Here is a 25,166-nt window from a genome sequence, read left to right as displayed (position 1 = left end):
GGATATTCAAATAATACTGAATTAAATATAAATACTTTAAACATGTGTCCTGTGTGATTATTAGTGTTTACTCACATCGAAAGGGCCTGTATAAAGCCATCCCACACCCCAGACCAAAGCAGAGGGAATAAAAATGGTAATATTTGTCTGAAAATGGTTCAGAAAACAGGATTCATATTAAATATCTAAGCACCACTAGCCCAATTCAATGCAACATTTTCAAATATTTTTTTATATAATTTACATAGCATATACATACAGTGTTGGTATGAGCCAAGTGAACCTGTTACTTCAAAATCCTGTAAAAGAAACCAAAAAGAAGAATCAGTTAAAACATTTAGTACAGAAGGAAATGGAAACAGAACAGATGTGTCAGTATCAGATAATATATATATATATATAAAATAAATAAATAACATTACCATTGTTGGTAAATTCCTAGTCTCACATAGACTGAATTGAAATACATGCAGCGTTTATGGTTTGTGTTTAAACTGAAAGTCCAACCAGTCTGACACACAAGGAAAGTCCCACACAAGGATATTTTACTTTCACATTTGTTGAAACAGGTTTAACTCTGCAGCACATTTTCTCAACGTTTATGCTAAGATACAAAAGTGTATCAAAAGCTCACCAAACAAATAGAAAGAAAAAAAGATCCCAGGCAATAGTGTTTATTTATTTATTTAAATTTTTTACAGTATTATTTGAACTGCTAACAAGGTCAAACATAATATGTAAGCATTCACAGAAGAATTTTTTTTATTTTATTTTTTTCTGAATTGAGGAGATAAAAATTGGCCCTGTTTTTCTGTTTTCATAAGAAATATTTTTCCTATTTTTCTTAATTGATGAGATAAGAAAAAAAATGTCAGCTTAAACTTCAACACACTCCTCCTACAACTACAACCCTAGCAATGTTCCTGGATGTGTCAGTACAATAACAAAAATCATAAATATATCTAATAGTATATGAAGTAAATATAGTATATAAAGTACTGTATACATAATAAATACATTTCAATAGTACATTTCTGTCTAAACAAATCAATAATAATGTATTGATAGTATAAAATTCACTGTTATATTATGTCTTTGTATGAAGTTGAGGCAGCACATCAAAGTTATATTATGATTTTTCACAATTTCGCAATTAACAATATGCAGAAATTCTTATCAAAGTGTATTGAATACAAATCAAACAAAAAACAAAGCTAATATTTTATCATCTTTCATATTTTGTATATTGGGATAAATGTAAGTGTAAAAAAACTAAAACATGATTAATATTAAGTGCTGCAAGGGTAGGGAAATGGTTGACTCACAATTTAGTTTATTAAATTAATTTACTAAAACCATGATAACTCTGTTATTAAGTAAGTGATACTCAACACGTGGCTCTTTATGTCTTAATTTTAATAATGATTAGCCCAGAAAACTAAAGGGGGGAACTTTTTAACCCCCTTTTTACCTTTCTCTTTGGCCATTTTACAACTTCCTTTGTCCTATTTTTGCTCCTTTTCCCAAAAATGATGACACTTATTTGTTTTTTCCAGATTTAACTTCTTGCCACGTTTTTGCCACTTTTGTACCATTTTTGCCACCTGTGGGTGGGTTGTGTTTTAATTTGAAAAAAGAGCAATTATTTTAAAATGTATTTTTAATCTTTTTTGTTTTATATATATATATATATTTTTTTTTTTTTTTTTTTTTTTAAATCAACTTTTAGACATTTCAGGCGACCCCAAATGGGATCACTGTGTTATGTCCTTTCAATTACAAAATGTTATTATTTTCATTTGTGCCCTTTTTCCACGTTTTAGTGCCTTACTTAAGTAAGGGAGCACCTTCAACACTTTTACCAGAGTTTTTTTTTTTTTTTAACTTATTAAAGTTTTACTCGAGTACTTATCAAGACTAGTACTTTCACTGTGGAGGCAGATTTCTGTCTTTGTTATTTAATTAAAAAATAATTAATCAAAATACATATTTTCAAAAAAGTGTTCAAATGCAATTATTTGGGTCTGAATTTTTTTTTTGCATGTGAACACTTTTTTGAAAATATTTAAGTAAACTTTTTATTGAAAGGATTTCTTTTCTCTTTTTTTTCATTGAATAATACAATACAAATCTACCTTCATATTTTGCCACCTCTGGTTATAAGTAGGAAACGCCTCGAGTGACGGCGAGTTATAATGAGGATTATGAACACTACCGTCATGTAAAGATGGTTGTAGTTTCTAGTTAAATGCTCTAGATGGCAGCGTTGCTTCGACTGATTTAAAAAACCATGGGGTCCGATCCAAACTCTCGCAATGCATTGTGGTACTTGAAGTATAAACAGCGCAAAATGAGCGCACTGCGTATTGCACTTGTATTTGATTTACAACTACATTTCCCTACACGGGGGCTGAATTTGAAGTGTCATGAAGGGTCGCTTTTTCCAATCGATGATCTCAGAAGTTTGCTCTTTTTGTCGTATGAAGATACTGGAAGAAGTCACACAGAATGATAAAAGTGCCGGTTAATCAAACCTGGACCAACGTCTTCGGCGGAGAGCCATGGAAGACATTGGAGCATTAACAATGCGGCGCAAACAAAGACGGCAGTGAATAGTGGTACTTACTGGTGGTGGTGGTTTTCCTTGCTTGGCCAGGGCTGGGTCCCGTTACAGCCGACGAAGATGTCTAAGGAGGAGCGAGAATACCCCGAAGCCCAGCTGGTGACAGAGGCTGGGCCGCAGTGGCTCCTAGCCGAAGTGGAGCGTCTGACCCGGGAGCTCCGTGAAACGAGCCATGAGAAGATCCAGGCGGCGGAGTACGGACTGGCGGTGCTGGAGGAGAAGCAGCAGCTCAAACAACGCTTTGACGAGCTGGAGAGCGAGTACGAGACGGTCAGACATGAGCTGGACCAGCTGAAGGAGGTACAACAACCGCCCTGGACACATTATACACATACAGTCACAGTGCGGTGGATAAACACACTGTATTACTAAGTTTTCCAACGGGGGTACGCGTGCCTATATGGGGACATGTCAATATGTATTATTAAATTTCGATTTCAAGATGTGTGCTAATTATTAGTGAATAGTAGCTCGTCAGCCCTACTAGTTAATAATAAATAAAATTAAAAAAATTCAATTTATCTAACTCAGTGGTTCTCAAATGGGGGTACCACACTATAAAGAGAGAGGGGGAAATATATATTATGGCTCATTTTGTATTAAAATACTTTAGGAGTCTCTGCTTACTCAGAACAGCATGAAAAGCTCAGTCAGATGGATTTCTGAGTGCGTCCTAAGCTAGAACTTTCCCTAAAAAAGCAACACATGCTGTCCTCATAGGGGGAAAAAGCCAAAAGCTGTTAATAGAGGGTTTTCACGGCGCATCATCAACCCGGAAGTCGCCATTTTGGAGATAAGCAGCCATTTTTCAAACAGCACACAAACAAGCAAATCCCAAATTTTAAGAGGAAATTGTGAACTATTGCTTTGATTTTGGCTGTACTAATCGGTCAGACTGTGAAAAAACGTGGCGTTTTATAGATTGCCAAAAGTTATAACAGTAGGCCGCTGGAGTAGCGGAGCCTCATACCAGCGGTGTCCGCCAGTAGAGGAGACGTAAGCGGTGTGATCAGAAGCAGGAGCGGGGATGCAACCAAGCTAAAAGCTAGTCCTCAGAGAACGACGCTTACTTCCATCCTGTGTTCTGATGTCCGCTCCCTGGAGAACAAACTGGACTACTTTAAGCTGGATTTAAATTCAAGACGGGAGATGAGGGCGACGGTGTTTGCTTATACATCAATAACAACTGGTGCAACAACAGTGAGCTAGTCTCATGTCACTGCTTTCCTGATGTAGAACTACTGACTATAAAATGCAGACATTGTTCTTCCCTGATCTGTTATAATTTTTGGCAGTCTATAAAACTCCATATGTTTTTCCTGGTCTGACCAATTAGTACAGCCAAAAGCATGGCAATAGTTCACAATTTCCTATCAAAATTCGGGATTTGGTCGTTTGTGTGCTGTCTCCAAAATGGCGACTTCCGTGTCGATGACGCGCCGTTCAACCTCTCTATAAATGAGCCTGTGGCATTTTGCATCAGCAAATTTTCCTCGTGCAAGTCTTCCTCGTGTTTGCACTCATTTGTTGGTGCATTACTGCCACCCAGTGGTCCCCCACGCAAATGTGAAAAATACAATTTATAAAAAAAAAATTATACTGGGAAGCAGATACTCTTTCTAAAATCAATAAATTGTAAAATCGATTTTTTTTCCCACCCTTACCGCTTGGGCTGGTTATGTTTAGTGGAGGATGGAAGTTATTACAATAACAGACTGAGAGTATCCGGAACTACAGTATATATCCAGATTTTTCTCTCAATGCCAAATATCAGATGAATTTTATAACAAAGAAAAAAAGAAAGAGATTAAAAGCGAAGTAATGTAATTGTCCATTATGACTGCATATTAATTAAAGAACGTTAACCACATTCAAGGAAATAAAAAAGAATTACAATTACAGTCATATGGGCTTATAGTGACAATCTAAATGGTTTTGTTAAAAAAAAAAAAAAAATCACCCCATGATAATGACTTAAGTAGGATTATTGTGTGAAAGTTGGCAATGCTCCTGGTCACTTGCCTTTACTTGCTGCTGGTATGTAAGGTTACCACGCCTGCAGCAGCTAAAACAGATGGATGATTTGTGTTCTGATGTGCTTAACATGTCCTTTATGGCTAAAGCTAACAGGAAGTTGTGTCTGTGCTGATGATGAGAAAAAAATATGTTGCGTTCCTCCATTTATCTTGAGAAAAAGAAAACTGTTCTGTTTCTTACACATCCTCTGATTTTATTCACTATTTCCTGTGGAAAATTGTTGTTATTTTGTCTCTATAAACCTATTTCTTTTAGTCATTTTCAAAAGAGGTTGTTGTGAATGTCTTATGAAGGGCAAGCATTATAATAGATATATCAACCACTTAACATATTGTTTTTGATGGTTTTCCTATTTGAAATCAGGTTGTCTGCTCGGACAATAATGTGCAGAATGATTAACTATTCCAAGATTCAAAACATTTGTGTTTCGAGGGCACAGAGGCTACTTCCTTAGACCACTGCAAACGATTCACTTGCCAACTAATTTTCTGCTGTGCTATCATTCAGCTGTGGACAATGTCATCAAATATTAGAGCAGTAGTAGTAGCATGGCAGCTGCTCTGGAGCAGCTACAAAAGAACTGTAGAAAGATTTTTCGAGCAAACAGCTGATCACTCAGCATGTTGGGCAGCAACAAGGGTTCCTCACCTCTGTCTGTTTCAGGGCCAGCATTGTCACGGTCCTCAAATCTGGTTTAGGGCCTTAAACTCAATCTCTACAGTTACACCTTTTCCAATTGTGATTGTTGTCTTGTTTTTGGGGTTCAGGATTTCCATCATTTCTGTATTTTCTTTTCGGCTTTTACTTTTTTCCAACGCTCTGGGAGTTTTCCATGCAAGATGTAATTATTTCCTTTGTTGCTTTCTCTGTAATAAGGTTTTGTTTTACGGGACTGGGTAGTTACTTCTGCCATGGAGGTCATGTTTGCACCGGCGTTTGTCAGTTAATGTGGAGGTTTGTTAGCAGGATATCTCAAAAAGTTCTGAAAGGATTTAAATCAAATTTGGTGAGGTGCTAGATCTAGTTGCACAATATTCACGGTACCCCGCGGTGCCAAATTGAAACGATCCCTACTATACTAGAAATTCTACACAACGGTACTACCGTGGATTACGATACTACCGGTGCCAGTTTCCGCTACATAGCGGTTGCCTCTACTCTCCTTCCGGCTTCTCACTGCACAGTCTAAGCTCACTGCACGCTCCTCACTTGAAAAAAATCCAACATGGCAACCAAACTCCACAGCTGCTGAATGATTGGCTGTTTGCCTGTTACTGGTGACGTCTGGAGATATGATAAGCTGTTTCCGCACACTGGGTCCGCCCGTCTGTTAGCTGATTAGCTGTTCGTGTTTACTACACCAGCATGAAGGAACTGAAGACAGCTCTGCTTAGACAGAACCTCGCTTCAAAACAAACAAGCTAAAGTTCTGTCTCGCCTGGACGCGTGCACAGCTTACAGTCACAAACACGAGACAACACACTCACCATGGCGGAAGTACCGGGCCCGAGCGGCGAGTCCAATCTCATAAAACACCAGTGACGTCACCCAGAAAATGCATACAAATATGGTTTTCTCAGGGAATCAGCTCCTGTTTATTGTATTTTATCCACTATGGTTTATTATGTTGGAGAAGAAGCATTATTGTTCAATAGATATCTTTTTAAAAAAGACAGTGTATTTGTTATCCTAAGTTGATTATTGATATTAGTTAAACATAAAGTGATGTGCAAAGGAAACTGAATGATTAATTTCAACCATATAAATTCTAACTTCATTTATTAGTTTGTTTATTGCTTATATGTTTTTGTTCATGTACTCTTATCATACACCAAACAACACTATAAGTAATTCATAAGTATTTCTAACTTGTACAAATACATTGCAGTTCATAATAATAATTAAAAAGAGGCTTCAGTATCGCGATATTACCTGGAACCGTGATACTTTGTCTGGTATAGTATCGTGGTTACCCATTTTGGTATCGTGACAACTCCAGTGCTAGACAATGTCAAAAGGAGTTTCATATTTGGAGATGACTCAGCTGGTATTGTGAATCAAAATCAGAATCGGAAAGTACAGCTAAATACAGTTTTAAAACAGTACAAGGAATTCAACTTGGTAGTGCAAAGAACAAAAGACAAACCAGAAACAATAATAATAGTTATAGCCGCGAGCGGCATTGTAGCGTCCAAAGGACTGGCCGGGGTCGGTAACCCAAGGTCACGTATCCCATTGTTGGGGATTGGGGTTCGGTCTGATCGAGTTTGGTGCAAATTGGTGGAACAGCATTAACTTAGGAATATAATTAGCCCTTACATTAGCTAGCAATAGCTTAGCATTAGCATAAACCTAGCATTAACATTAATTTAGCATTAGCCTAGCATTAACTTTAACCTAGCATCAGCATTGGGCTAACGCTAGCATTAACCTAGCATTAGCAATAACCTGGTATTAGCATTAACCTAGCACTAATATTAGCCTCAACATAGCATTAGTATTAGCCGGGCAATAGCATTGGTCTAACATTAGCATTAGCCTAGAATTAGCATTTACCTCGCAATAGCATTGGGTTAACATTAGCATTAACCTGGCATTAACATTAGCCTAGCAATAGCATTAAACTAGCATTAAGTTTAACCTAGCAATAGCATTTACTTAGCATTAGCATTAACCAGTAAAACCAGTTTGAAGGCTTGTTTACACAGTAGTATTAGTTAAAAACTCAGTATAAAAGAAAAAACAGTTAAAAATCATTCTCAGAGAACTTGATGCAAATTCATGCGAAAATAGCCAAGATACAGCATTTAGAATGTGGTGGCAAAGGATTTTCCACTCACATTATAGGCCCCTCCCACTGATCACAGGATGTTTTTTCTTCATCAGCGACCTGCTCCCATCTTCTAAGATTCATCCAACACTATTTTGAAGTCAACGCGACGTATCGTCTTTCCGCTAGAGCTGTTAGTCAGACGCCACTAAAAGCGGCGTCATCCGAGAACGCAAGTTGAGTCTTGCTTAGGGATAGACAACCATCATGTGTGTCAAATATGAGGCAGTTTGAAGTTTGTATATGACTGTTATAGCGGTTTTTTTAGTATGGCGTGCTTAATGGTGCCATTCGAGAACGCAAAGCTTGATAGGTAATTTTCACATTGAGTCTTGTTTAGGGCTGGACAGTCATGTCACTTTGCGGCGGTGCCACAACCAAACTGTCAAGAGATACGCAAATTATTTCGATGATTGAGTGTTCTGGCCGAGTTTGAAGGGAAGCGGATGAAGCCCCTCAGATTAGTTCGCGCAAATGCTTTTTTTCCATTTTTGACCTTTGAATCAATATGGCTGACTTCCTGTTTGGTCTTGGGTGTGGGTCATTTGTAACTTTTTGCTCATCTTGGGGTCAAGAATACATGTGGCAAATCTTGTATAAGAATTGGGCAAACCTGCCGGTGGTGCAGTTCCATCGCATTTTTTCATTGCCCCAAAATATGTAATTGTTTAGCAGGCCTGAGGTGCCTGCAAATTTTGGTGAGACTTTGGGCATTTATACCCAAGAAATGCAAGAACAATAGGTTCCTACGGCCAGAATGGCCTTTGGACCCTAATAATAAAAGCAATTACAATTGGGTCCTTCTGGCCTTCGGATGATAATAACTGGGCAGGACCTGTATTTGGCAATTGAAAATTGGCAAAAATGACAACCTGTATTTGGATTTGCTGACAAGTTTGTTCTTTATACTAATAAAATTGAATGAATGTTTGGCAGGTTTGTGCGCTCTGAGTTCTCTTATTTAAGAAGTTGTTCATTTGGAGTGTTCCGGTCTGCTGGTCAGCTCTACATGAGAGGTGTGAAACAAGCTGAATTCTACAATTTTCATCCAGACAGAGTAGAGTTGTGGTTGTGTGTTCACATTAGACCAAAAAGCATTGATCCTATAGCAGAAAAAATGAGCCAGGATTCAGGGGTGTGAGCATGCTCTAAGTCTGTCCTCTAACCTTTGACCTGTCTGGCATTCATGGCCCTCCAAGGAGTGGAATCTCCTGCCAGCAGAGTGTTTGGGGTCACGGATGAATAAAAGTCAAGAACAAGTGCTCAGTTAAGACACACCCTGCCGCACGGACCAAGTTTAACCTTCTGCCATCAGGCTGATGTTACATTATAATTAAAGTCAGAATTTCCACAGTATGAACAAGCTGGACATTGAATAAAAAGCCAGTAACTGATAGTCCTATGTTTCAGCTTTTATTTGAATCAATTTATATCGGCTGCTAATTTTTGTATGGACATGTGATTATGTCTTAACCCTCCCTTCAATTTATTATATGTTTTTAAATTGCATTGTAACATACTTACAATTTTGTATAAAATGTATCTTAAATCCTAAGGAATGAATACTTTCTAGAGTGTAAGTGTTTAAATTCTCACATTGATAATTACCAATTAATATTGAATATTTGCAGTCTTATAGCTGCATATCATATACTTACCGCCTCCATTTAAACTTGGATTTGTTTAAATCCAAGTTTTTTGATGCAGATTTTTTACAAAAATAATTTTTTTTAACAATTTTAACAAAAGTCTGAAGAAACAGCTTCGGCTCTGAATGAGAAACCTGAATATCATTCTGGCATTAATCATCCTCCCTTTTCCTACTTAGATTTGAACAAAGCTACAACAAAAATGGGAAGATGTATTAGTCAGAAATGGCTAAATTACATTTACACAATCAGAGAAGTTGGGAATTTACTGTCCTTTCAGAACAGAAGGCACTTCCTTCGAGCCTTTTTGAACGTCATCAAAGTAACTTCCTCCAAAGTCACTTCTGCTATGAAATCTCTGCATGTTAAATGCATCCTCTCCACTCCCCTTTTAATAATTCAGTACAGTTTTTTTTTCTTACTGTTGGTTTTCTTAAGGTGCGTTCACACCGAACGCGACTGTCTTTTCCTTCTTGCTCCGCTTTTACGGTTTAAATGATCAACTTACGGAGATATTAAAGGTTGAGTTCACTCAGAATGTGTTATGATCAGTAGTTACTGTGGTTTTCAAGAAGTTAACTGCTTTAATTTTGCCCCGATAAATTGAGGAAGTTGTATAGACCTCCGATGCAGCCGTTTGCCCTGTAGCGGGAGGGAGCAGGGAGGGCCTGCAGCCTCCGCTCTACAGACAGTGAGGGACGAGGGATTCACTTAAAAAGTTCAGATTTTTCAACTTTGAGGTTCATTCACGCTAGACCTCGTCGCTCAAATGACACGTCACGTTGCATTAGGAGAGATAACTTGAGGTTGTGTCATTTACATTGATTTTAATGTAAATGAGTCACTTCAGTCACGTTCGGTGTGAAAGCACCTTTAGAGCTCTCACATGTTCACTGAGCCTATAAAGGTTTCCTGCAGCACACCATAAGCACACGCGCTCAGACTGAAGCCACCCTCTTTCAAAGCTCTACAAACAGGTTTTTATTGGTGGTTTTTCTGCATAGTTTTTACAAGGACAAATATTTGTTTGTTTCTTATTTTTTTAAGCCAAAATGAGGATTTCCGTCTTAAAAGTTCCTGGGTGCTGATGACTGACTCTCATCATGACACTTGAGGTGACTTCAGTCCACATTGCAATTCTAATTGTGTAACCTATTTACTGAATCATGGGAATTATTGGTCTTATGATACTAACGGCTGTGTCTTGGTTTAGGCCCATTTTCCTCACCCATAGTGTGTGTTTGTCATTTTTGCTGTGTACGTGCATTAGTCCTAAAATTATATTGATATTATTTCAAAACGTCAAAATGTCTTGTATTGTTTTTCTTCTCGTTTGCAGGCTTTTGGACAAGCCCACTCGACCCATAGGAAGGTGGCTGCAGACGGGGAGAGCAGGGAAGAGTCATTGATTCTGGAGTCGGCCAGTAAGGAGGCTCTCTACCAGCAAAAGGTCCTCGAGTTACAGAATGAACTCAGACAGGCCAAAGCTTCGTTCTCCAGTGCACAAGCTGAAAATGACCGCTTGTCATCCATTGCTCTGGAGATGAGAGAGGTAACTATTTAGTCACTTTTCTTAACATGGAGTCAGCTGAGAAACGTCAAAGCCCGACATAGACAATTGGAAGCCCGTGGGCCACATGCGGCTTTCGATCTAATTCTGTGTGGCCCCCAAGACAAAACCACCAAAAATTGTAATTCAATAAATTGGAAGTAATATTAAGCCCAACAATAGCAAAATGCACAGAATGTCAACAAAAACACAAAAAAGATTACAAAATACAAAAAAAGACTGATAAGACACACAAAACAACCACCTAAACTCACAAAACAACAACAACTAAACAAAATGACAAAAATACTGAAAAGATGAAAAAAGGCACAGATTGACAATAAACAAAATGCAAATATAACACACAAGGAATAACAAAACACATGACTCATAATTTACACAAACAGCCAGCAGAAATTTTCAAAATGACAGATAAATACACAGAATGACTCCAAAAATACACAAAATGACTAAAAACTCAGAAAAAACATTCCCCCAAACACAACAAACAATGACAAAAAACCCTTTGTTCTTTCCTGTGTTAATGCTCAGATTCGTCGTTATTCTTAACTCATTCACTGCCAGCCATTTTCAGAGCAGCCAACCCCATATTACCAGGCGTTTTAGATGATTTTCACTGATCTTTCAAGACCCACAGAATATTCTGACAATTAAGGATGTCCCGAGCCGATCACATGATCGGAATTCGGGCCAGTAGGAAGTGTGTCTTGCTATAGAAAAGTGGGAGGTTAAAGTAGCTTTTTCATGCATGGTTTACATGGGAGCTTTATTTCGTCTTTAATTCAGAATAAAAGTTAAATCCTCTTTAAATTGACCTTGTAACTTTTTCACGTCCGATACGATACCTATATTGCAGCCTTGAGTAATTGTCATTAAATAAGTAGCAGATACCCAGCCACTGACCAATGTCCTACCATACGCTGAAGACATAGCTCATTGAGCTGTTCTAACTTATCCTAAGTTACCACGACTACCTGTCAACATCAGTTCTTAAAACAAACAAATCTGACGTTGCACAACCTTGAACCAAGCAGCAGCCATGACTACCTGTCAACATTGAGCTGTTTTAACTTGTCCTGAGTTACCATGACTGTCAACATCAGTTTTTAAAATTGTCTGCTCCTGTGGGGCATGGGGTGTCCAAACAAATCCGATGCTGTACACCCTTGAATCAAGCAGCAGCCGTCTTGAAAGTCTCAGCTCTGTCTGTTTTATAGATATATGGATGTAATGGTCTCTAATGCTGTCTGTAGCATGAATTTGTAAATAGAAACATTTCTCCTCCCGTCACAACAATCACCTGCCAAGGTCTTGGCCCCATGCACATTGAAACATGCTGATTGGCTGGTTTTCAGTTCACTCATGTTTACCACATTCATTCAAAAGATGCAACTGTCTGCATGCTAACATTTGTACTTTGTAACATTATAAAATGTATTATCTTGGAATTAGTTTGTACAACAAATTCAACTTATTTCAAGTTTATCCCTCATGTTCGTTTCTCTGAAGAGTGATTTTGTTTCTGTTCGTTTTCCTTTCTTCAGAGCTCAGAGGTAGCTGAGCTGCAGCGCAGTCAGCTGCGTGATGACATCAGAGAGTACAAGGTTAGAGAGGCTCGACTGTTGCAGGACTACAGTGAGCTGGAGGAGGAGAACATCTCTCTTCAGAAACAAGTGTCAGTGCTACGACAGAACCAGGTGCATTGAACACAGCCTCTGAAAACACATAGCACAAAATATTTTTCTTTTATCGATTTAAAGCTGCAGTATGTACATTTTTTTTTTTTTGCTTCATTTGGTCAAAAATCCATAATGACCTATGATAGGTTTTGAAACACAGAGAGGAGGGGTTTTTTCTATACAAGTCTAATGATTCTACATACTGCACTTTAATGGCAGATACTATTTTATGTCTTTTGTTCACATGCTCATTGTTTTAAGGGGTGGTTAATCAGCCCAATTTCCCAGTTGGATTTGATTCTGAATAGTGCATTAATAGAAGTCTATAATTATTAATTATTATCGATTGGATTTTTAATTGATGATTATTGATCTTCCATTTAACATCAGTCAGCTGCTGAATTAGACTTCTCACCTCACAGCACCTTCAATATTGTGTAATGTAATCGATATATTCCAATTAGGACAACTCGACTGGTTCGTATTAGAATTTGGAGAATGTAAATAATCAATCTTTGAAAATTTAAGAATCGATTCTTAATCGTCAATAATAAAAAAGCGTTTTTTTTCTCCACCCCTATGAGTTTTTTGTCTTTCACTGTCTGAAAGAACCTAACAGCATCGCTTTGATACTTTTTGAGATATTTTACCTAGTTAGAAAACTTTAAGTGAGCGCCTTAGACTTGACTTGTCCCACTAACCTTTTTAATCATCACTCCAGATTGAATTTGAAGGTCTAAAGCATGAGATCCGCCGTCTAGAGGAGGACTCCCAGTGTCTCCAAAGTCAGATGGAGGAAGCCATGCGTCTGAGGGAAATTGCTGAGCGACAGCTGACGGAGGCGTTGGAGACCATTAAGACGGAGCGTGAGCAGAAAGCCACGCTGCGCAAAGAGCTCTCCCACTACATGACAATTGGCGGCTCAGTCTACAACAGCACCTTTAATATCTCCATGGATAATCCTAAACTCCACGATGATTCATCTGCCATCATCGAACCTGACAACGATGATCTAATCAAAGGCTTTGAAAATGGTTTGATGAAAGCAATGGAAGGCGGTGAAGATAACAGAATAAGCAAGAGGGGTGAGAGTTTTAATCCAGCTCCCAGCCTGGTGGATGATCTCCTGAGTGAGCTGAACATTTCAGAGATTCAGAAACTTAAACAGCAGCTAACGCAGGTATGGTATGACACAGTAATTGTGTAATTGGTAGTTAATTACAATTTTTACATATTTATAAGTGTTATTGTAATTGAAAAAATCTATTGCTGGTGTAAATAATACAATTGTAATTGGGTTCAGATAATTGACATTGTAATTGTCATGGAAATTGTATAAAAAACTGTAAATTACAATTTAATTAAACGCAAACCTGGGGAACCATGTTACAGTTCTGTGGCTTACACATATGTAGTTAACAATTATTAATAAATATGTTTCAGATCAAGTTTTTCCACTACCTGTTTTACCATTTTTGACAGGAAAAAGGCTCAGACGCCCCCACACCAAAAATGTTAATACCAATATTTTCATTGATAAGGAAGTTAGTTAATCAAGAAATTAGATGCCAGGTAATATTTTCTAGCATAGTTTAAAGCTGATGTTAGACATGGGTCAAACTGACCCGTTATCATAAGAGATGCTAACAGAAAGCTAGTACAAGGACATGTTTTATGACTTTTTTTAATTTCAGGTTCGGTAATTGTGATTAATTGAATTAGAACATTAGTAATGGAGAATGTAATTGAACTTTAGGGGGAAATGATGATTGTAATTGGAAAAAAGGCCGGTCACCGTTTTCATAATTGTGTTGTAATTGAACATGGATAATTGAAGACGTAATAGTAATTGAAAAATGTAATTGACCCCAGCCCTCGTATGACATCTATGGCGCATGCTTACTTTTCAATCTCAACTTCTTAACTTTATATTTAGAAAACTAGACATTGTTGACAAACTGACCAATAGAGTCTCTTTTTGTCTGATAGGTTGAGAGAGAGAAAGTGGCCCTGATTAACTCTCTGCAGGAGAACCAGAAGCATCTGGAACAAGCATACGGCACCGTATCAGAGCAAAAGGAAACTGTCAACAGGCTAACGGAAAATCTCAGTGCGATGAGAAAACTTCATGCGAGCAAAGAACGCCAATCTGCGCTGGACAGTGAAAAAGAGCGAGACAGCCATGACGAAGGAGACTACTACGAGCTGGACATTAACGGACCTGAGATCCTGCAGTGTAAATACACTGTGGCAGTGTCAGAAGCTGGCGAACTACGACAAGAGCTGAAGATGCTGAGGGCAAAATATGAGGAGTGTCGGACCCAGTATGAAGACGAGCGAATGCGGCTGCAGAGCGAAGTGCAAGATTTGAGGTTAAAGTTGTCGTCCTTAGAGAAGATCAGCCAGACGGATAAAGTAGAGCTTGCTCGTCTGGAGAAGGAGCTCCGTGTGGCCAGCGAGGCAGCAGGGGAATCACTCGGCAGCCTGAATGTTGCCCAGGATGAGCTCATAGCTTTCAGTGAAGAGCTGGCAACCCTTTACAACCACGTGTGCATGTGTAACAATGAGACCCCAAACCGAGTCATGCTCGACTACTACAAAGAAGGCAAAGCCAGTATGAGAAAGGGACTGAAGGAGACTCAGTCCGTGCTCCTCACTAATGGCTTAATGGCTGAAACGTCGGACTCCAGCAGCGCCGCTGTCACAGCTGCTCAGGCCACAGAGCTCCGCCCAGAGCCCATGAACATCTACAACCTCGTGGCCATCATCAGGGACCAGATCCGCCATCTGCAGCAGGCTGTGGACCGCACCACCGAGCTGTCCCGTCAGAGGCTCGCTAATCTGGAGCTGAGCTCAGTGGCGGACAAAGACAAAGAAGCCTGCATGGAAGAGATTCTCAAACTCAAGTCACTGTTGAGCACTAAAAGGGAGCAGATTGCCACTCTGAGAGCTGTGCTCAAGGCCAACAAACAGGTGAGACTTGTATTGTGTGGGAAAATGAACTTGAAACAACAGTATGCTAGGGCTAATTTAAAAAGTATGTGTATTTTCATTTGTGGGGTGGTTTTGTGGAATGATCTTGATGAAACAATTAAACTAAGTATAAATATAATGCAGTTTCATTTTTGTTTTTTTTTTTACAAAAGATATATCTTTGAAAAGTACAGAAATGAAGGAGAATGTAAATCTCACAGATGTTGATGCCTGGACATTTTTATTTTATTTTTGTTCTGTTCTTAATAGCTGGATTGGAGTATTTATTTGTATTGTGAATTTAGTTTATTTCATTGGATTTGGCAGTTAATGGTGAAGAATGGGGGTAGGACTTGACAAGCATAGGCTTCTTCCTATCATCCCTTGTTGAATGAACCAAATGTATTATATTGAAATTGACTTTTTATTTTATAGAGATTTCTGTTGAGATTTGTTTATTCGTTTTCGTTTTCATCCATTTTTTTATTTGTTTTGTTCGAAATGAATAAATAAACTTAAACTTTCAGAACGATTGAAGTAACAGTTTTTACACGTTTGGTTTTATTTCTTTCCGAGTTCATTCTGGTAATGGAAACGCCAGAATTTTGGAAAAAAAAAACACTTAAATATCGCTAAACCTTTTTTACGTTTTCACGAGGAGGTTTCCTCATTCACACTTCAGAGGACGAGACGTACTTGGTCACATGACCACTTCTCTCCAAGAAAACATGGCGTGGTACTTGTAAACAGAAGGGGAGAGCGAGACAATTCTTAGCATTACATCTACATCTGCATCTTCCGGCAGCGAAGTCTCGCAGGATGAGATTTCACGAGAGTTACGAGGCTCCTGCCCAAAACAACCTTCAATGCAAGCACGTTCAAAGCGCAATTAGATTTAGAAATATCGCATTTATTTTGCAAAAATCTTAAAAGGAAACACAGCTACTGTCTGAGTTAGCAAACCATGTACAGTAGCTAGAAAATGTTTATTACCAAAACATGTTATGCAGATTCCATGTTTTACAACAAGAATTTTCAATTCCTTGTTAAGTAAAAGTATTGATCTGTTTAAGGTTGGACTAACTTTAAAACAAGACAATAACAAACACTGATGTCCTATTTATTTTAGACTGCCGAGGTTGCTCTGGCCAATCTAAAGAGTAAATACGATAGTGAGAAGACAATGGTGACGGAGACGATAATGAAGCTTCGCAACGAACTCAAGGCCCTGAAAGAAGATGCTGCCACATTCTCCTCTCTTCGAGCCATGTTTGCAACAAGGTAAGAATTTTTGATACAATGAAGACATTACAGGATATAATGGCAATGGTAGCAATAATGGCCAAGCAGCGTAAAAATTCTAGATCACCAAATATATCTTGTTTGGTTTTTTTCACATTCCAGCATCCCCTTTGTAAATTATATTAGTATTTATGAGGATGTTGCAATGCCTTGTGGGAAAAGTCTGATGTAACCCTTGTGCATTCAGGGAGCAGGGATCTTATCCTCCCATGTGGAAAAGTGCTGTCTGCGGAATGTGGAAGACATTTGCAGCAATGATTCACAGTGAAATGTCTCCCCCTGCTGGCAGTTTAAATACTTGTTTTCATACATATTTTCATACATTATTTGTCTCCATTTTTTCCCCGTCTCAGATGTGATGAGTATGTAACCCAGCTGGACGACATGCAGAGACAGCTGTCTGCGGCCGAGGATGAGAAGAAGACTCTAAACTCTCTGCTACGCATGGCCATTCAGCAGAAACTAGCGTTAACGCAGCGTCTGGAGGATTTGGAGTTTGACCACGAGCAGGCCCGTCGAAACAGTGCCACATCCACAGGAGGCAAGGGCAAAACAAAGGGCAAGGGCGCCTCCTCTGGGCACAGAGTAAGTTTGTGAACAAAATGTAATTAAATGTGGTATTTTTAATTTTTTGTATGCATTAATTACTAACATAGCACTATCAGTTCTGTAACATTTTAATTTCAAGTAAGTAATTTAACTGTAACTTGTCCTCTATCTTTTTGATTGGCTTTGCTTTAAAAGGATATTAAATTCTTGTTTACTGTGGACAAACATAAAATCACTAGCCTGGCAAAGCCACACCCACTTCCTTACTTTTTGTAAGAAAGTGGGTGTGGTAATACTGCCGTTTCTGCTCACTTCCTCAATCCAGAGTAGGTCGAGCCAATCAGAGCTGTGCAGGAAAAAACGTCATATCCCCTGCGCCAAGCAGTATCAAAACAAACATGGCGGCCGACACTGAGAACACCTTCTCAGCTGCTCTCTGCTCTGTTTTAAAAGACTTGGCTATATCGTTGAAACCACAACAAATAGAGGCTTTAAAACTGTAAGTCTGTACCACACCACACGCCATTTTCCTCTGCCGGCTCCATTTAGGGAAAAAGATCTATGCTTGTCGTGATGTTGTTGTCAGGTCTGCTCATGGTTTGATTGGTTACTCTGCGCGTGTTTGTCCCGCCCCCAGAACTCAATCGTTATCATAAGAGATGCTAACATAAGAAGGTGGTTACATTTTCTGGGCTTATTTATTAAAGGCTCAGTAATTGTGATTAATTTGAATTTAACTTTAGTAATTGAGAAAGTAATTGTAATTGAATTTCAAGAGAAAATAGTCATTTTAATTGTAATTGGAAAAAATGTTGGTCACCGTAAACATGATTGAACTGTAATTGAACATGGATAATTGAAGATGTAATTGTAATTAAAAATGTAATTGACCCCAACCCTGGTACAAATGTGACACGATACTGAAAACTTTTCCGACTGATGTAGTTGTCAAAATTCAAAACGTTGGTCAGTTTCTGTTTAGTTAAGTTTTTCACCCTATTTGAATTTTGCATTCAATCGCAGATGCTATGAAATTAAAATGTGACATTTGATCTGTTCTTTTATTTACAGTAAACTTACCCTACCAAGTGTCCTTAAAGAAGATTCCTCAGCGTCTGCAAGACAGTTTCCAGTCACCTGTGGTCCTGGTGTCTCCTCCCTAGTCCAGTATCATTGACATGAACACATCTGACCATATTTGCCAAGAACCTTGATATAGTGTGCCAAAACTCATTTGTAACATATCCTAAAACAGTGTCATTGTGAGTGCAGACAACTGCCCACGTCACACTTTCTCTAACATGCACCACTATGTTATATATTGTATGAGAGTATAGATTTGTGTTTTCTATTAGTCGTTGCCATGATCGTGCACTTTTTTCCTACATCTCACCGGCTGTTTTTAAGAAATGTTGGTTCTGTCATACAGCCTCTGTGCTGCATGCTGTCTTCCTATGCTTTTTTTTTTTAACCTTATTTATTTTTAGCAACAAAGTCAGAGATCATGTAAGCCTTTCAAACTCAGAACCAGTGTTGGAAAGGAAATCAAAAAGGACACGCAGAAGAGTTTGTTTTTGGTTCCTTCTTTGTCTTCCGTTTGGCCTTAGACATCCAAACACTAAAAGACTCTTTCAGGTAACTGAAGAAAAATGTAATTTTTTAGGTTATTTAACAGTTCTGTCAAGGTGGAGCAAACACGAGCTTGGCTGATGGCAGATGAGGAGAATCTGTTACAAACCTAAATACACTTATTGTGACTGAGGAAACGTTTTTAGAGCTTTTCCTATTTAAAGATATCTAAATTAAGCTCATGTTTATGGTATTGTTAAAACTTATACATGAAAAGGAGTTTTAATGAAATGTATTACAACCTTTTTTTCTCTTTTTTTTTAACAACCTTCTGAGTCTGCTGTGCCATTAGAGCTTCTGCGATTTGCAGCCAATGCAAAGAAAAGGGAGGAAAAAAAAGCATTAATAGTATGTGAGGATATTTGACATGTTGTTGCTCACACTCCAGGTCCTAATAATGTTGTCCATGTCTCTACTGTAAGTGCAGTTGTATTTATTTGGCTGTGTTCAGAAGCATTTCTCATTGTGATGAATGGAGTCTGATTGGTTACAGACTGCTCAGGGTTCACAACACTAGCAACCTTCAAGTCAGTCTGTTTCTCATTGTTGCTGTTGAGAAATAAATCTAACATCCACATTTCTAATGTCTGTTTTCTTCATTTTATTGGAAAAAAAAAAGATTGCATACCATTTTTCATCTCATGTTTATATTTAAGCAAGCTTATACTAAGTTTATTAGACAATAGGGATTGCATGAAAACACTGGAAGTTTAAAAGCAAGAGTTTAGTGTAGAATCAGGTGACATAAGTTTGTTTTTTTTTTCACAGGAAAGCTTTTTAAAAAAACATTAAAAAAAAAAAAAAAAAACACTATATGTGGAAACAAGGTGCGTTGTTAGTGGCCACAAGACCATAAATGGACGAGAACCATCAAGACTTACGGGCAAAAAATAGGACTCATGTATAGGCAGTTATTTTAGCTATTTTAAATGTTGGAATACTACAAGTAACCATTTGATATATTTTTTTAAACTTAAGTACCAGTATCATTTTATTTTAATATTTTTGATCCTCTTTTCTATCAAAACTTCAGTTCACTTCAGGGGTTTCTTCAGACGAGACCAGTTAATAGCTGCAAAACAAATATGATATATACAGTAATGATCTGTGCAGACCACAAATTCTTGTGTTGTAATGGGGTAAACATATTTTTTTTTACCTGAACGCATTAATTAATATCCACCCTTTATGACACCTTTATGTCTTTCTGTGGAAAGTCACCATAGGAAAGTTATTCCAAGGTCTGGATCAGATCCTCTGATTGTATAATTGTATATATATTGTCTTTTTTGATTGATTAGATTTTTGCTCTTTCTTTTGAAACTCAATATAAAAAGAAATAACCGATCGCTCCATTGTGCTAATAAACAACAAATATTCATGAAACAATTACACAGCAGTGCTTTATTGGATCTTTTATAACCAAATGAATAAGTAGAGTAGTGCAAAAATAGTAACAGATGAAAAAACAGGACTGGGAGAAAAAAAAATTAAGACCAAAAAAAGGAAAAATAATAAATAAATTAAGTCCAATAATAGCTTCATATTTATTGATCTAATTTGATGTGTACAATTGATTAGGCACAAAATGATCATGATATTTTTTCAATGTGCTGAACACATATTGCACGCATTGATGTTTTTCTGACGTCAGATTGACCCCAAGGTTATACTGTGTTAGAAATATTTGAGAATAATAGGAGGATTAAGTATCTATCGATTTTCTGACCTGTTTGCTCCTTTTCAGGGTCGAGAGAGGACATACTATTTATTGGCAGATATTTGTACCAAATGCGTTGGGCCTTGTTGATTGAAAATATGTTGCTTTCTCAGAATGTTGATGAAGTATTTTTTTTTTAGTTTGGCACACAGAACATAGTAGAGTTTCAGACCATTGCCTTAAATTCTGATTTTTACAGCTACACTTCTTTCTCCTGTGGATTGGTTGGTACCTGGCTCTAAAGAACACAAACTCAGTCAAAAGTGGGCTGGGGAAGTCATTGGTGAGTCTGTTAATGCTCTAATGTCTAATCCACCCAGATGTGGAGCAAAGCCAGATGCTTTATGAGAAACTATGAGGTTCTTTGTGTTGTTTTCCTCTGTTTAATGTTGGACCTCTGCATCCCTGTATGTAACACAATTTTACCTCTTGGTACAAATAGATAAACCAAAGCTTACCTCTATCAGTAATTAATACATCATGTACAGTTATGTGGGTGGTGTTATGGTTATTATATGCATTTGAGATATTTAGGATTACTTAAACTATTGAAGGTACTTCTGCGACACGTGGGTGCCCTCTGGTGGCTTTAAAAACGAATTTCATCACAAAGGTCCTTTTTTTTCTTCTCATTTCCAAATAGTTTTCATAATCGTTGCACCATATAATAATAATAATAATAATAATAGTAAAAATAAATTGGCATTATTAGAAATAGTATCGTGCGTTTAATTAGATAATTTTACAAATATATCTGACGATTGTGTGTCTTTTTTTTTTTTTTTTTTTTTTTTTTAAATCACGTGATTCATTTAATGAATAAGGTGACAAGGCATGGCGCAGGGCATTATGGGTATTATAGCAACTAACGTAAATAAATACACAAAGCAACGTTGTTTCTCGCCATACAGACACCAATGTTGAGAATTTCTATCACACCAATACAAGACAAAACGAACATAATACTACTGAGGCCGGGGTATTCCATAAAGCGGGTTATGTTCAAACTCTGAGTATGTTCAGGCTCAAATAAGGGAAACTCAGAGTATCCCATTCCAAAAAGCGAGGTATGTTCTTCTCTGAGTATGTTACCATGGCAACATTGTCCGTGAACTAAACCTGGTCGCTGGCTGGTTTTATCAAAGAAACCCTGGGTTTCTACCTGGCTCCGCCCACCTGAACACCGTTTCTGAACACTTTAATAAACCTTAACTTTTCTCTGAAACACATTAGTAACATCACACACCACAGACGTGTTCACATCATTTTTAATGTTGTGTTGCTTTACGTCTTTTTTTTTTTTGTGATAACGGTAGTTTTCTTCATAACATTGTAGATGTGGATCATTAAGTGAAAGTCACTGAGAGGTTGATCTGCATTAAAACATCTACTGACGTCTGTAGTAAAGTTCTCTGAATACAAACCTGTGGATAATATAAAGGAGGAGATGACAATTTAAATAAATCCACTTTTAAAGCTCGATTGTTATTTTATATTGTTATACAGTTCAGTCTTTAGATTACACATCTTTGAAGGTATGATGGTGCAGTGAATTGTGACGCTGCTCTCGAAAGCGATGGGTGGTGGGTTTGCGTTCTGCTTCAGTGTTATTTTATGACATTTTTAAGGACGTTGAGATGACTCTGGCGACAATATTACATTAAAAATCAATTTAAATGATGTAATATGAAGCAGCAGCCACTGTCTTTATATCCAGTGTAACAGGAGGACTCTATGCAGACATCATATGCTGCTGACACATCTCCTCAGACACACTTTATTCATATTATTCACCACTCGTCACGTCACTGAAGCAATAAAGTGATGAAGTGACCGAAAAGTGTGACTAATTATGGGTGATTTAAGCCACTATAATCACTGAAGACTGAACGCACCTTTAGAACAGGCTCATATTCATCAAACACCGGCTTATTTCACCCATCAGGGTGAATAAATCACTATCTTCCGTTTGGTTGTCATGGCAGTTTGAGTATTCTTTGATCCATTGATGATGGCTTTTTATCGTACGCGTGCACGTAAGTAACCCAAGGTTTACATACTCAGGGTTGATTGACCCACTTCATACCAGCTTTAATGGAATCCGATACCCAGAGTTTCCCATCGCGGGGTATGTTGACCCAGAGTTTATGGATAGACTCAGAGTTTGTTAACCCGCCTTTATGGAATACCCCTCTGTGGATAACTCATTAATACACCGTGAGTCAAAAACACGCTGATCAGAATGATGTCGTATTCATATTTCTAGTCTATTGGTTACATTTTTTTTTTCTTTTAGGTGCAACAGGGTGGGAGTGTTATATATATAAAAAAAGAAAAGATTGTTGTATTTCCTTTTCTTCTGTTTTATATCATGCCTACAATAAAAACACTGAACAAAAAAAAAAAAAAAAAAACACGCTGATCACTCGTGGGTATATAACCGCCGTATTCTCGCGATAACTGTCGTGTTGTATGAAAGGAGAGAATGTTAACACTTAGGATGCAGGAAGCACATGGATGGAACTGTCCCATGTGACCTGGAATATATATACGATTAAGGCACTGCCTGCTACTTCGTGGTATCTCTAACAAAGTTTATTAATTCACCGTTTGTCCATTCACCTTTCTTTATAGTAAATAACTTGGTTTGAACACAACGTGTCAACACACAGCTGAGAACAGGAAGTGTGTGTTCGGCATTTCCCATGACTGTTTCCTCTGGGTCGAGCAAGAAGGAACATTATCCATTTCCTGTTTGAATACTCCGTTTGTTCGGTCATAGTGTTGTGTATGGGTATGTCATTTTTTGCAACATTTAGCATCAAACCACTTTTAAAAAACGTGCAATTTTTAAATAATGCATTTGACCAGATTTACAGCAATATTTGTGAAATTAATGATATTTCTTTTCTCACAAAATATAATGTCAATGTTAAATATGAATCTAAATGTTAAATATGAATCTAAATGTTAAATCTAAATTTCAATGTTAAATCTAAAAACATCTAACAATCTAAAACATTTAGATTTAGATTGTGTTTACGCCTATTGTCAATCTCGTCTATACTTTAACATTAATTTAAAATTCACATTATTCTTCTTCATATTAATATTATGTGGTCTTTGCATCAAACCAAATCAATTTATTTCATATTTTGTACCTTTGAAACACTTCCCGTTACTTTAAATCAGTGTTTTTCCAATCTTAAGGTCATGACCCCATATGGGGTCGCCTGGAATTTAAATGGGGTCACCTGAAATGTCTAGTAATTGATAAATAGATATTTATTTATTTATTTTTCAAATTATAACACCACACACTATCTTGTACTATACTTATTCTATACTTTCACTTTCTCATATATACATATAGCTGAAATAAAATGCAGTATAAAAATACCTGAGCTGGCACATCACATCAAGCTACTTTATATTTTTAACATAGTATAACAAACATGATGAAAAACCTAAATCTAGAAAAAAAAAAGTATTTGGGAATGTCAGAAATTTGTGATAGTTATATTAGTTATTCATTAACTCTGATTTATTTTCATTAGCAACTCATTCAAAGCTTGCCAAATTGATTCATATTTTAATAACCTTCTATCTAAAATTTAGTGTTTTTTGTAAGCGACACTATAATCACATGCAGGTTATAAAACGTTTAATTGTGTGATATGGTCTGGTCTGTATTGCAGTGGTTTATCTTCCTGTGTACTGTCTTATAAAAAATGCTGTAAATTAAGAAGTGCCATTATTTTTACATTGCATTTAAATGTAAATAAGACAAAAAACATACAAATTTGTTTTGTTTTTTAGTAAACCACAATATAAATACCAATAACTGTTTGCCATACAATGTGATATGATCAACGCCAAGAAACCTCAAGGTTTAAAAATGTGATAATCCAAAACAACAACATATAGATTTAGTTCAACACAAATACATGTTAATTAGACTAAATGCAACAAACAACATCTTGCATAGTGTTTAAAAAATGAAAGGTCCACTTCATGAGTCCTCTGAGTTGTGAAGGAATGTAAACTGTTTGAGCTGAAAGTAAAGCTGTAACAATATACAGCTGTTCTTCATGCAGTAATGAGGGTAAAGTTTGCATTCTTTGGATTTTACAGCAGTTTTCTCTTTTTTGTAGACACAGTGTAAGCACAGGTGTATTTAAAATAAGAATGCACCGATCCTGGCCAATCCTTGTATATGAAACCGATCTTTTACGCCAATCTTTTCTACCTCCGCAAACGTCTTGCACGCCCACATGCAAACTGTTCACACCAAACGCGTTTCGAGCGTTTAAATCGTGCCTCACGCCCCGTAGTTGGATGCTTGTGCTCATTGGATCAGTACGCTTGTCACCAGTGTCGAAGATGCTCGGGACACACATCCAAACAAGTTGGTAAGAGAGCGCGTCGAGGGGAGGGGCTTCTCTGTTATTGGTGGTGTTCATACAATGGATAATATTGTGGCAATCAGTTATGTTCATAATTCACCCAGTGACTGTGAAGTGGTGGGGAACATTGTGTTGAGAGGGCGGTGTTTACGGTCGGATGTACGAAGCTGATGCAATTGGACATTTTTTATTTTTGCAC

General features: G+C 37.5%; 1 protein-coding gene and 1 non-coding gene across 3 annotated transcripts; both read left to right on the top strand.

Moving 5' to 3' along the window:
* Positions 1 to 2,376: 2,376 nt before the first annotated feature.
* Positions 2,377 to 19,421, top strand: bicd2 (bicaudal D homolog 2 (Drosophila)). Of its 2 annotated transcripts, XM_028447305.1 has the most exons (9): positions 2,377 to 2,923; positions 10,479 to 10,691; positions 12,254 to 12,406; positions 13,110 to 13,568; positions 14,378 to 15,361; positions 16,491 to 16,642; positions 17,017 to 17,248; positions 17,538 to 17,711; positions 18,284 to 19,421. In XM_028447305.1, the coding sequence occupies exons 1-8, from the start codon at positions 2,684 to 2,686 to the stop codon at positions 17,625 to 17,627; spliced, it is 2,523 nt and encodes an 840-aa protein (XP_028303106.1). In that variant the 5' UTR covers positions 2,377 to 2,683; the 3' UTR covers positions 17,628 to 17,711; positions 18,284 to 19,421. The 2 variants fall into 2 exon arrangements, with proteins under 2 accessions (XP_028303106.1, XP_028303107.1); XM_028447306.1 differs by lacking the exon at positions 17,538 to 17,711 and having other exon boundaries at positions 2,380 to 2,923.
* A 3,605-nt stretch (positions 19,422 to 23,026) lies between these two features.
* On the top strand, positions 23,027 to 23,161 carry LOC114464145 (U6atac minor spliceosomal RNA). Its single transcript, XR_003674169.1, has one exon. It is a non-coding gene; the product is annotated as a U6atac minor spliceosomal RNA (small nuclear RNA).
* Positions 23,162 to 25,166: the final 2,005 nt, after the last annotated feature.

The sequence above is a fragment of the Gouania willdenowi genome, chromosome 5 (assembly GCF_900634775.1).
Source record: "Gouania willdenowi chromosome 5, fGouWil2.1, whole genome shotgun sequence".
Lineage (NCBI taxonomy): Eukaryota > Metazoa > Chordata > Actinopteri > Blenniiformes > Gobiesocidae > Gouania > Gouania willdenowi.
Note: the sequence above shows the minus strand (reverse complement) of the source record. Positions and strands in the feature narration are given on the sequence as shown.

What these genes read in the sequence shown, in the direction of transcription:
- bicd2 (XM_028447305.1), top strand. Translation starts at nt 2,684, where the DNA reads ATGTCTAAGGAGGAGCGAGAATACCCCGAAGCCCAGCTGGTGACAGAG. An exon ending in CAGTGCTACGACAGAACCAG is followed by an intron (nt 12,407 to 13,109) that starts GTGCATTGAACA and finishes TCATCACTCCAG; the next exon opens with ATTGAATTTGAAGGTCTAAA. An exon ending in TGCTCAAGGCCAACAAACAG is followed by an intron (nt 15,362 to 16,490) that starts GTGAGACTTGTA and finishes TATTTATTTTAG; the next exon opens with ACTGCCGAGGTTGCTCTGGC.